At 38.3% G+C, this 13,503-nt stretch overlaps 1 protein-coding gene across 4 annotated transcripts in view; it reads left to right on the forward strand.

Moving 5' to 3' along the window:
- The window catches only part of ABCC9 (ATP binding cassette subfamily C member 9), a 135,051-nt gene that overhangs the window by 37,951 nt on the left and 83,597 nt on the right, over window positions 1–13,503 (forward strand). For all 4 annotated transcript variants that reach the window (XM_090043639.1, XM_090043641.1, XM_090043638.1 and 1 more), the window contains exons 9-14: window positions 2,838–2,996; window positions 3,545–3,700; window positions 5,564–5,698; window positions 7,887–8,049; window positions 9,177–9,217; window positions 10,842–10,984. In XM_090043639.1, the coding sequence (XP_089899765.1) occupies window positions 2,838–2,996; window positions 3,545–3,700; window positions 5,564–5,698; window positions 7,887–8,049; window positions 9,177–9,217; window positions 10,842–10,984 (797 nt within the window). The remainder of the gene's footprint in view (window positions 1–2,837; window positions 2,997–3,544; window positions 3,701–5,563; window positions 5,699–7,886; window positions 8,050–9,176; window positions 9,218–10,841; window positions 10,985–13,503) is intronic.

Consider the following 13,503-nt stretch of genomic DNA (forward strand, 5'->3'; position numbering starts at 1 on the left):
GCTGCCACATGCACGTCCCTGATTTTTTCTGGCAGTTTTTTTGACACCAAGATCTCCTGGTGCCAACGCCCGCCCCCACCCCTGCCCCCACCCCCGCCCCCCATTCCACTGATAATTAGCAGTGTGGCAAAAGCATGGATGTGCAGTTTGCAGTGCTGCAGATGGATTTATGGTGCCATAAACTACATATGCACTTGGGACATGCCTCATGAGATTTTCAGAAGGGTTCAAGAGATTGAGCACCTAACTCCAATTGAAATCAATAGGACTCTGGTGCCTAACTTGCTTAGGCCCTTTAGAAAGTGACATGAAATGCCTTTCTGCATACTTAGGTACCTAAATATTTTTGAAAATCTGGCCATTTAAAAGGCTTGCTGAATACTTTACATGGAGTCCATAGCAGAGCTGGGAAATAAAGCCGCCTCTCTTGGGTCTCAGTCCAGTGCAATAACCACAAGATCATCCTCTGTTTGGGTCAGAGACTGTTTATGCTGAAGAAGTGAGTCAAGATGGGGTCCAGATGAAGGCACTGCATTCAAGTCAGTACAAGAGGAGCAGAGTAGTTTTCCCCCACAATCTGATGGCAAAGCACAGTAGTGTAGTCACTTATGATGAAAGAATCTCAGAGGGTCTAGAGATGTGGCTTGGCTTCATAGTTTTCCAAACTTTTCTCATCTAGAAATCAAGCAACAGAACAGGCTTTTTGTAAGGATTCCAGTACATCCTACTTCCAGCTGGATTGGAAATTCCATAAGAACAGTTTTCTTCACAGTATTTTGATACATTCACTTCCTGCTTTGGCCTAAATTGAGCAACACAGAGAATTGTTAAGAGGAGAAAATACAAACAAATAAAATGAATTAAGCAAAAGTCCTTTCCCCCTCTTGATGGATTCAACTCTCAGTTGTAGTGAAGGATCAGCATACTCACTTTTATTTCATTCAGTTGTTTCTCCAACTCTTAATAGCCATACTGTATGAATAGACTTTATTTGCTTATCCCATAGCAGGATTTAAGATAATGTATGTAATACAAATAACATATCAATAACCTTCCAAAGGTAATAGTTATTGTCATCTGTCAGCTGCCCCATGGTCTATTTTCACAAGGGCTCCGTTTTCTACTAGGTATGATCTGCATCCCAAGAAGTACAGTCAGAACTTAGTAGAGAAAGTAATGACATAATAAGCTGGGTGAGTGAACTGCTCCTTTGCCCCTTAGCAGGGTTCCTTTAGGTCTTTAGGAGATGACTGAAGTGCATTGGTAGGACATTATGAGGAAGCTGGCACTTAATTTTCTTGTGTTGTTATTGTGATATGAATAATCAGACAACATGTGTCTTGAGAACCTTTGGTACAACATGTATGAACAACATGATTTGCTTAATGGGATCAGAAGAAAAATATAATGTAATTTGTATACATTAATATAATTTAATGTATTATATGTATAATATAATGTAATAATTTAATTATAGTTTCTTTGCTAACTGTTGTTATTCCTGACTTTTCCATTGCTATTGGAATTTAAAACCCAGTGGTTCACATCCAGCAGACTGCAGAAGTTTTGGTATCTGTTCTCAAACTAAAATTGTGTTGATAAAGATTTGAAAAAAAGTATGGGTAAAGATATGGTTTGAGCACTTTTTCGAAACACAGCACTGCCCTGTGCACACAGGTATTTTTTAAAGAAAAAATAATCTGAAGTTGCAGAATCTAATGGGCAACCTAAAGTTGTCAATGCCTGATACATTTGTTCAATATTGCACACCACTACTAAGGTGTGGGTCACTTAGAACAAGATCTGCAAAGGAATAAGAAACTTCCTCCCTTTTTCCTTCATATAAGCACCAATTGTCATACAGATTCTTTTAGTGTGTGTCTACCTGCATCTTATTGGGAACTGTCATGGTTTACTGTACTCATCTGTGCACAGCAACAGGTGGTATAAGACATCACCTATTCCTTTGCATGGATCACTCATATCATGAATTGTAGTTTGACGAGGAAGAAGTAGATAGAAGACAGCCAGGTGGGCCACAGCTGATTTGAAGGGGAGATTAATCTGTGCCTGGTATAGGTCTAGTGCAGATTACTTACTCTGTGGAGGAAAGGGAGGGTAGAGGAGCCAGCAAACTTGGCTGAAAATGTTTTGAATATTAAATATTTTGCATGGAATACTTAAGAAAGTACCAAATATTTGAGATTTGTGATAGAAACTCAAGAGCTGTCCATGCTGTCTCTGTGCCAAGCTCAAAGATTCCAGTTGCTAATTTTCCTCTGGCCACAGACAGAGATCAACAACCCCATCATTCAGCACTGATACAGACCGATCAGTAGTGTGAACTGTTTCTCCTACACAATGAATGGCAAGGTAGCATCTTAACTGATTCAGAGGGGCATGAGCATTCTTAGGCAGCAGCTACTAGCATCTGATGAAGTAGGCTGTTGCCTACAAGCAGTCATGCCTCTGAACCAGTTAATTTTTAAGGTACCACTCTACACTCTACACTACCTTCTTTCTCACTTGAAACTAACACCTCCCACACCTTTATTCATCACTGTTACTAAAAACTGGCTCATATTCCTTCTTCTACTAAGTGCAATTCTCTTCAGTTACGCGAGTGTTCAAGTACTTTTGGTAATGGAACGTCTAGGTTCTCACCCTGTAGTTGCAAAGAAGTTCAAAGCCATGATGTCATGCAGTAAACTGAAGTAATAGCATCTTTACTACAGTTTGATTATCATTGTTGCTTCACTGTAAAAATGTAATCTCCCATTTCTTCGTGTCCAAATAACAGACCATCTCTCTACATTTCTCATTCTTTTTGGTCATAGGATCAATCAGACTCGTACCTGTCCTCACAGGATTTCCTTGGAAATGCTTATGTCCTAGCAGTTCTGCTTTTCCTGGCCCTCATCCTACAAAGGACATTTCTGCAGGCTTCCTATTATGTTACCACTGAAACTGGCATCAATCTGCGAGGTGCCTTACTGGTGAGTAAAGATGTTTCCATGATCTGCTTGCAGTGAAATGGTCTAATAATGGATCTAGTTTCATTCTTTCATTTTTCCAAGCCCTTCATCTAAACTAGCCCTCTATCTAAACTACCAGCAAGCTACAGTAGCTGGAGAAAAGCTAAGTTAGGCATACTTAGGGTGTGTACAGAAGTTCACGCAGCCTGTTGGGGAGGTACTTTAACTATGGTGTTTTACACAAAGTACCATGAGTTAGAGTGCCATGGAACCCAACAGGCTTTTGCCTGTTGGTTGTGGGGGTAGAGGGTGGGGTGGTTATGAGGGAGAGGGCTCGGAGCCTGCCTGCACCGGCAGTGGCCCAGGCCAGCAGGTGGAGGTGCTTCAGCAGTCTCGCAGGAGGTTGCTGCTGAACCAGCCCTCTTCCCAGCTCTGCCTCCCCTGCCAGCTGCCAACTGTCAACAGTGGCTCAGGGGGTAGGCAGGGAAAGAATAAGTTATTGATATTCAGCTGTGCAATGTCCATTCACTGTTCCAACTTTGTAAACTGTATTTTATTCCTTCCTGCAGGCAATGATATACAATAAGATTCTGAGGCTTTCTACATCCAACTTGTCTATGGGAGAGATGACATTGGGACAGATCAATAACTTGGTTGCCATCGAAACAAATCAGCTAATGTGGTTCTTGTTCCTATGTCCCAACCTATGGGCTATGCCTGTACAGGTACAGCACTGAAGTAAGGGCCTAGTTTTTAGAAGGAGAAACCCTGAAAATAGAAGATATTTTTAACACAGCGACCATCTAGGAGGCTATCTTAGAAAATGCAGGGGAAATATAGCCTTATATATACCTACAAATGAAAAGACCTGTCCAGGAAGGAAATGGTTGAAATGCTGTGTATTTGTATTCTCCCAACATGGTGAGCTGCTTACCTTCAGGCCAGCAAGGAAAGATTTTTATGGTAAAGCTTTCAAATTAGGGTTGCAAAGTTGCAGATTTTACCAATAATGACTAGTCTTGCCCACAGCTCCTCCTCTATTTGTTTTTTTAATATCCCACTCTTAATAGGTACATTAGTCTATATAGGACAGGACCTACCTATCCTATGGACAAACTGAAAAGTTGCAAGAGCAGCAGAATAGAAGGAGCTGCATCTTATTGCTTGGCACATTTAATTTTGGCCATGTACAGATTTCATTTTCTTCTGGGAGAATCGCTGCTCTCCCAGGAGAAAACATGAATGTATAGATGTTTAGGATTTTTCATAATGTGTATCATTGACACCTGCCATGGAAAAAATACCCAGGAGCTAAAAGATTTTGCTGTATTATGTTTTGATCACATAAATTTAAAACACTATATGACCAATCCACAACAATAATAACAATAATAATAATGGAAATAGTCAAGCCCTTGGCTAGTATAGAAGCTTAAGAATGATAAAGGGATATTCATTTTGAAAGCCATGCTTGAAAGCCAAGCTACATTTAGTTAGTTAGTGTTATCATTTTACATGTTTTTGGTTGTTAAATGAACTGGTGGTTTCAGAAAGGGTGCATATCAAAAGCAGGTATCAGATTTAGGAGGGAATAGCTAAAGTGCATTAATGCACATGTAGACTTATTAAGGCACATTAATGCTGTGTATGGACTGACTTGAGACTAACCTTAGTCCCACATCACTCTGCGCACATGGTGTTAATGTGCTTTAACGCATGAATGTGTAGTTGTGAGCCTAAATAGCCTTAATGCACGTTAAGCTAATACAAATTAAATTTAGGCATGCCTAAATGCACGTGTAGATACATCTATCTACTAGGTCCTAGTGGAAAGCTGTATGCAGTATAAGTTCACCATTAAATTTCTGCTTTGTTAGTAATCAGCAGAATGACAAGTACTGAATCAATAAAGCCTGTGTATTGATGACATGGAACTACTCATGCAAAGCTGTTTGGGTCAGGCAGTGTTTTTTTGTTCTGTTTGTACAGCTCCTAATACAATGGGTTGCTTGTACATGTGCCTGGGGCAGGGTGGGAAGTGTTTTAATTAGAGTGGTTTCTGGACAGCCTCTCTAATTAAAGCAGCTCACTGTCACGTGTATTAAGCCCCTACACATTTCAAAATGGCTATAGGAGCCTTTTAACTAAAACTCATTTGATGAGATTTAGTTAAAAAGTGCCCTTGCAGCCATTTTGAAACATGGGGGAAGCTTAATGCACATGACAGTGAAGCAATGCTGGAGCATTCTAATTAGAATGTGGAGCAGACTCAATTAGTTGAGTCTTCTCCAATGTGTTCTAATTAAAATGTGAACAGGTATGTCTATAGGCAGCCCATATGATGGGTTCTTCATCCATGAATAGCAGTATTAAATATAGCTGTAACAAACATATCAATCAGAAATAATACAGATCTGTGGGCTCTTTCCCTAGATTTTCAAAGTTTTTGAAGTAAAAGTGGTTTTATTTACATTAATCTAAAAATTTGTAAAAAATGCCTTATGTAGTTTAAGAATATATTTTTCCATTGCTCTGTTGCTAGAGTACTGAAATGTATTGCTTTTCTATGTGTCTTTTCCCCTCCTTAGATCATAATGGGCGTGATCCTACTTTATAACTTGCTTGGAGAGAGTGCATTAGTTGGTGCTGCTGTAATTGTATTGCTTGCTCCAATACAATATTTCATAGCTACAAAGCTGGCTGAGGCTCAGAAGAGCACTCTGGTATGTAATTTATTTTAGTGATGGGTATGATCCAGCAGTTAAACTAGAGAACCGAAAGCTCTGGATTGCATCCCTGACTACTAAGGATTTGCCGTGCTGGTCTGGACATTGTTCAACTTCCTTATAACTAAATTTCTACCGGAAAAATAGGGGTATTAATATTAAGTGACTTTCCAGAGTGTTTAAACCATTTGTAGACTTCCTTGCTGAATTGAAAAACTAAAATTTCATTAAAAGTATTGAAATAAAATATTCTGACTCCAATTTGTTTTGGGTTTTATTTTAAACAATGCAGTAATATTGCCATAAATTTATCATCATTTATGATTCTAAATAATAATCAACATTACCTTGATTAAATCTGCATTCATCAGATTTGCTCCTGTGCAAAGCGCCACTGAACAGCTCTGCATTATTTAAGTTACATTTAAGGCTTCAATATAAGAATGTAAGACCTGTATAAGTCTGTCCCTAGACAGATACTTAAGCATATATTTAAATGTTTGGTGAATTCTGGTTTGAAGTGATATGAAGTTTCTGGCTGGTTTTCCTTTCAGAAGTTATTTTCACCTCATCTGAATAGCTTCGTCACATTCATAGCCATTTATATCCATGCAAGTCTATTAATGTCACAGTCAAATGCTGAACTGAATGTAATGTTTGAAATTATTAAAAATGACTGATTCTAAAGTATAGAATAATGTGAACTATCTTCTAAAATTAATTCCATTATAGCTAAGTACTGTACAGCAGTGTTTCACAAGCTGTGGGGAGCTCCCCTTAGGGAAGTGCAAAAGATTCCTAGACTTGAGAGCATGAAGTCAGGATGCTGGCAGCAATTGGTAGTGAGATGAACTGGTGAAGGAAGAGATGGGGGAAATTAACAGTAGAGAAAGTATTGGAGGGGAAGTAGAGAACACAAAGGTGACTGACTTTACTGTGGTGGTGCATAAACCCAAACAGTTTGGGAAATGTGCAGGATTCTACCTTACCCATAATTCCTAGTTTTTTTGAAATATGGATAATCTCTCTGTGATAAATTGGCCATATCATGATAAATTGACCTTACTTTTCAGTAATGAGAGAATTTTTCAGTTCAATTCATCTCATTTACTGGAATTTTCCCTTGAAACCATCTATTTGTTAATTCTCTTATTGTTATTTTTTATCTTTAATCTGGCCTTAATGTTTAAAAGCCTTCAAGTATTTGAAGAGACATTTTTAAATCAGTTAGCTAAACTATGTTTATTTGGGGCTTTTCCCCACCTTAGCAGACTCCAGCGGGGCTACCAGTATTTCTAATTTATACCAGTTTAGGATCTTTCTTTTATGCATTTTCTTTCATAAGCAATTTTCTCCAGCCCCCTGATCTTTTTTGTTGCTCTTCTCTGAATTCTTCCTAACTCATTAATGCATTTTAGTCATGGTATTGCCAAAACAGCAGAACACTATATTGTGAGGGAAGGATGTTCATCTAAATCAGGCACATCAAAGATATTGCCTGTAGATCTTGTACTGGCACCACAGACTGCATGCAGCATGCAGCACTGCACTGCCCATGGTGCTTGTGCTGGACTGATCCTGTACTCTGCCTGCAGCATGCAGGGTCAGTTGAGGAGTACAATTTGTCCCACAGACTGAACCTGCTTCCCTCACACAGAGAAGCTGTGGACTCTCCATCCTTGGAGGTTTTTAAAACCCAGCTAGACAAAACTCTGGGTAGGATGGTATAGTTGGAGACTGTATTGCTTTGAGCAGAGGGTTGGACTAGATGACCTCCAGAGGTCCCTTCCAACCTTCATTTTCTGTGATTCTGTGATCTTACTGAGGCAATACCACTGCAACTTTCTATCTATATTAATTTTATCTTTTTTAATAGTGCTGTTTCCTGATTTTCACTTTCTCAAGATCTTTAATTCAGATTATTTTCCCATTCCAGATATATTAGTTTGTACTTTCCCAGTGCACAATATATTTCTATTTCCTCCCTATGATTTGAACCTCCCTAAAATCTCCAAAGAATATGAAATAACATAAAATGTTATTGTGTACATGACTAAAGGGCATATGCTAGAGCAGGGGCAAAACGATTATGAAACTTTGGTATATTTGTAAACAAAAGTAAGGAATGTCATTTCAGTAACATCTTTTTAAGTGATTAATTTACAATTCTTTGTTTATTATAAAGGATTATTCCACTGAAAGATTAAAGAAAACCAATGAGATATTGAAAGGCATTAAATTGTTAAAGCTGTATGCCTGGGAGCACATATTTTGCACAAGCGTGGAGGAAACAAGAATGAAGGAGTTCACAAGTCTCAAAACCTTTGCACTTTATACATCTCTTTCCAGTAAGTAATTGTATTCTATGGGAATTTTAACAGAGCTTCAAAAGGTTCCTGTTCTCAATAACAGAGTTTTAACTTCAGTACTAATTACAGATATTCATTGGGAATGGGGGTTTAGATTGGGTTAAGAATGGCCGCCTGATCTAACTTAGCTTGCCCCAGTGCAGACCTTACACTCAAACCCAGTTTTAGGGATTAGAAATCAAATCTAAACCTGTAACAGTACAGAAGTTTCACCCACACAGACTGGTCTAAAAGGACATTGTTAAACATATTCCCGGGGGGGGCGCTTTAAATTAGAGCAGCTCCGGGAGTCACTCTAATTAAAGCGCACAGAGCATCATGTATATCAGTGCCCCCAAACTGAAAAATGGTGGTGGGGATGAACAAGCTTTAGTTAAAGCACCCCCGGTGTCATTTTTCAGTACAGGGACACTGATACACATGATGGTGGAGTCTGCTGGAGCATGGTAATTAATTGAGTCTGCTGTGATGCACTGTAATTACAGCATGTCAGAGCAGCCTCAATGTATGTGTATAGGTGTTTATTAAATTAAATAACACAGAAGGAGTTTAAAATCATTAAATATATTTTATTATTGTTTAATTTATAAAAAAAAGTTTTCTGTAATCTTAATAATGAGATTTCATATGTCAGTATTTTGATTATAATAAACACTGAGATTGTCGTAGTCAGACCCTGTGAGTTAGAGATAAATAAGGGTCTGATATAAATTACATTCACCATAATGAATTAGAGTTGAGAGGATTGACCTTGATATTTAGGAGATGTTATTCTCTCAGAGAACTTTCTGGCTGTGATGCATAATTATCCTACAGTTTGTATAAATATATTTTATTCCAATTCACTAAAATATATAAATGATAACATTTCTTAGCTTGTTTGTTTGTATATTTAAGATCTCTGTCTAAGATGGGAATACATTTCTTCCTGCTAACGAGTTTTCCTTTGGGAGTTTTAAATACTGTAGACTGGACAAAATATTTGGGGGAAAGTCTGAAGCTTTCTATGAGCAAGTTATTCAGTTTTTAGTGTTAAGTATTACAATTAATATTAAGAACTTTTCTCAGTCTGAGCAGCCTAATACATACTTTATTTCTTTCCACAGTTTTTATGAATGCAGCCATCCCAATGGCAGCTGTTCTTGCAGTAAGAATTTTTTCTTCTCTTTCTTTGAAAAGAAATGAAAAATAATGCTGTTGCTTCTATGGGACCTACCGTTGACAAACACAGGATATGGATTAGTAGGCTTATGCTAGCAGCATATAGCAACATTGCACTAAAAACACTTGATTCCCAAAGCTGAATTTGCAACAGCTGTGGTTTGGACTTGTGAAAAAGGAAGTAAACCATAAGCACCATTAATTTAATCCCCATCAAAAAAGCATCCAGCAGAATATTAATTCTTGGCTAAACAGAAAGGAAATGGACTTGGTTTGGGAGTTACATTTTTGGGGCTTTGTTATTCTGTTGCATCAAATGAAAGCCACTCCTGTGCAAAGCCCCAGCACAAAGTCTTCACACAGATAAATGCCTCAAATATCTTCGATTAGAACTTACGGGACATGTCTACATGTTCATTAATGTACAGTGATTAGTGCACATTTAATTTAGTACTTGTATAATCAAGGACTAAATAAATGCTCAGTAACTGCAGTTACTGTGCGGTAGTGCTGGCAAACCCCTTTTTAGTGACACTACTGCTCAGTAGCATTGTAATTCTGTGCAGTAGCTTATTAACACTGTTTGTGCTGCGATGTACTACTATGCAGTATTATTAGGCCACTGTGCAGTTAGTGTCTAGTGTAGATGCTTCCAAGTAGAACATAATTTTTAGACTGTCCTTTATACATAGTTGAATGTTATCGCTAGTACCCCAGGATAATAGTTATACCTGGATAATAGTTATATCTCTTGTGTTGAGCAGTAAGAAATCTTCATAGACCTAATCCTGAAGGCCTCACTTGGTTTATTGTCAGTGTATGTGTCTACATGTGCAATTATTGCGCTTGTTAATTCAGGCTCATTAAAGTGCTCCTGGGCATGCATGTGAATGTATGCTCAACGGGAGCAGTCAAGTTCAGGGTTGCTCCTGCCCTGCTCTGCACTCCCCCCCCCCCCCCCCCCCCCCCCGCCTGCAGCAGCCAGGGGGAGCTCTCAGTTTGCTCCCAGTCGGGGTCTACATGTGCGCTTCAGTACATAAATGTGCCATTTTTTTGGTATCTGTATGTAGGGGTACAAGCAAACAGCTCATTAGACTAATTTAATGTGCACATGTAGACAGTTACACTTTACTATGCATTAGATTAGTCTCATGTAGTTTGTGGTTTGGACTTGTGAAAGCCTTGGACTCACCCAGTCATTACTAGAACTGGGTGACGTTTTTATCCAAAAACTATTTTTGGTGAAAAATGCAGTTTCAGCTATGCCAAAACATTTCACTTTTTTGTTGTTGATTTTGCTGAATTTTTTATTTTCAAAAAATCCTGAGTTAAATTCCAAAATTTTGAAACATTTCTCATCAAATTTTTAAATACAAAACATTTTAATTTTTCATTTGGAAATTACAATGTTTTAATTCACTGAAGAAGTCACACAGCATCAATTTCAGTTCAACCAGAGAATTTTTTTTCTCAGCATTTTTAGAATTACCAGTGAACCAAAAATCTAGGATTTGCTGAGCTCTGTTCATTATTCCAGTGAAGTGCCCTTCCAAGTACTGTATGTGCTGTGGTATCTTTTTCACTGATCTTCTCTTGTTCTGATGTAACAGACCTTTGTCACCTATGTATATACCGCCGACAAGAAATTGCAGCCAGCACAAGCCTTTGCATCCCTGTCATTGTTCCATATCCTGGTTACACCACTGTTCCTGCTCTCCACTGTAGTTAGGTTTGCAGTCAAGGCCATTATAAGGTAAGCAGAGCAACCTCTTTGGTTATCCAAACATGCTTCAGAAAACTCCATCAGGCTGCATGAAAGGAAATATGCACACAGTGAAAAGGGGTTGCTTGTTCTTTGGCCTGGAAAATCAAAATGATGCAATGATTCAAAGAAATCAGATCAAACATTCTATTCCTAAAGTGATCACAAATAAATAGGATTAAACTCTAGCTGTTACTACCATTATTATACCAAATCTTGTAGTCCAAACTGTAGTCAAACTGTTTTTGCTTGGATTATGGCTCAGTTCTTCCCCCTCTGAGTAACCTTGCAATAGTGATCCACTATTGTCCCCTGCTAGTGCCCCAGTGGATGATAGAAATCCCAGAAGGGAAAGAAAAGATGAAAGGAAGATTTAGGCAGGATTGGCTTTTAACACGGGCAAGAGAAACTGTCCCCACTCCTACAAAACTGACCCCACTCCCACAAAAGGTGCCCAGTGATACTATACTATAGTGCCATAGTATAAAGGTGCCAATATACTATGGAACTGGAACTCACCTGTTTGTTGTTTGTCCCTAAAAATGAGCCTCTTCAGGGAAAGAATTTCCATGAATGGAGAGCCAACATCTTATCTAGAAAAAGCTTCTCATCTTCAGGGATCCTGATTTTCTCTGATAAAAAAAAATCTCCAGTTTTTAGATTACAAAAAGTAACACAAATCCACATTTTTCTGTGATTACATATATATGTGTGTGTGTATACACATATAAATATGTATATATACATATATAAATATACATATATATATAATGGTGTTTCATTTTAATCACAGAAAAATGTGGATTTGGGGTTACTTTTTTAATCTGAAAATTGGGGATTTTTTTTATCACAGAAAACTAGCACCCCTGCTCATCATTAAAAGCTTCACCTGGGATGATAATGGGGTCACACTTGAGGTACAGTGGTATTAGAAAAGATCCTGAGGCAGGAGATGACCAACAGGTTGCTAAGTGCAATCGTGGTTTTGTTACTGTTATAACTTCTGTTAAAATATTCTGACCTTTAGGGGGTCCTGTTGCTCCTGAGGCTTTACTTTTCCATGACCCCATTCCCAACAGAATAAAAAGATGGAGTGGGTAGTCTGGCCTGTCATATCACCAGTATATTAAGGAAGGATAGACAGCGAGGTGAACTGGTAGCAGCAGAAGAATTGGCAGCAGTGGGGAGAATTGATGGCAATAAAAATCATGGAGAATTGATGGCATTAAAATTCATGATTTATCAAAATTTGCTGTGATTCATGTCTGACTTTTCCCAAATTACAGTGCCTGAAATACCAATTTTCTTAGGAGAAGCAATTCTAGTGTCTCAGTTGGTAATGACCAGGGATTCTGATTTTCTCTGATAAAATAAACCAAAACCCCAATTTTCAGATTTAAAAAAGTAACCCAAAATTCACATTTTTCTGTGATTAAAATAAAATGCCACTAATATATAGATAGGTGTATCTATAGCGGTGTTTCATTTTAATCATGGGAAAATGTGGATTTGGGGCTACTTTTTTAAATCCAAAGAATTGGGGATTTTTTTTTTTATAAGAAGACCAGGATCCCTGATTATGACAGACATTTACTGTTGTCCATTGACGCTTCAGTGGTCCATATGAAATGAGCTGTAGTCTTCAGGCAGCCATGCCAACATCTTTTTCACAAAACTATAATCTCAAAGGCACAAGTCAACATTCTGCCTGGCAGTGACAGCAAAGATGCCACACACTGACTAGATATGAAGACTGAACTAACCTTCTCAACTTTAAAAAATAATCCCTCCACTTCAAGGCTGAGGCATTGGTATGGCATTGGTGCTGCCTCTATTTGTTAAATAAGAGTAATGATAAATAAAAAACAATAGGGCATTAGACTCCAGAGCTGCCTGTCACTATTCACCAGCATCACATTCACTAAAAAATTTAATAAACAGTTTTTGTTTTGGTTTCTTTTGTTGAAGTGGGAGCAGGGGCCCATCAGAGCTTTTCCTTAGGTTGAAAATTATTTCTGTCTAGTGGAAAATCTCATGTCCCTTTATAAATCATTCCAGTCTCTACATCAAACTGCTATGTTTAGCACAGCCCTACTATCAAAATGGTGTATGCTTTTAGCTTTTGACTGCTGGCGACCCTCAGGACATTATTCAAAAACCATCTTTGCCAAAACAAACCTCACTCTTTGGAAAACTTATTTCCTATCAGCTTTCTCCCATGAACCTCAAAACTCCCAAGTGCAGAGGCTTGAGGAATGTGTGCTTGGCCACTCGACGGCCTCTATCATCAATCAAATAAATTGATATGTTTAAGTGCTTGCTGCTGGTTTAAGCAAGTGCTTTTATTTTAGCCAGACCCTTCATTTCACTTTAAGGAGTAGCATAGTTCTGATGGCAGAAGAGCTTTCAGACATGACATCCCTCACTCAGAGGGAAAGAAGTGGTTGACATCTGCTTTCCTGGGCAGTAGGTCAACTTTGTTCCATATGCCTTTAATTCACAATTATGTT

This window comes from Crocodylus siamensis, chromosome 4, assembly GCF_052110815.1.
Source record: "Crocodylus siamensis isolate JL-2025a chromosome 4, ASM5211081v1, whole genome shotgun sequence".
Lineage (NCBI taxonomy): Eukaryota > Metazoa > Chordata > Crocodylia > Crocodylidae > Crocodylus > Crocodylus siamensis.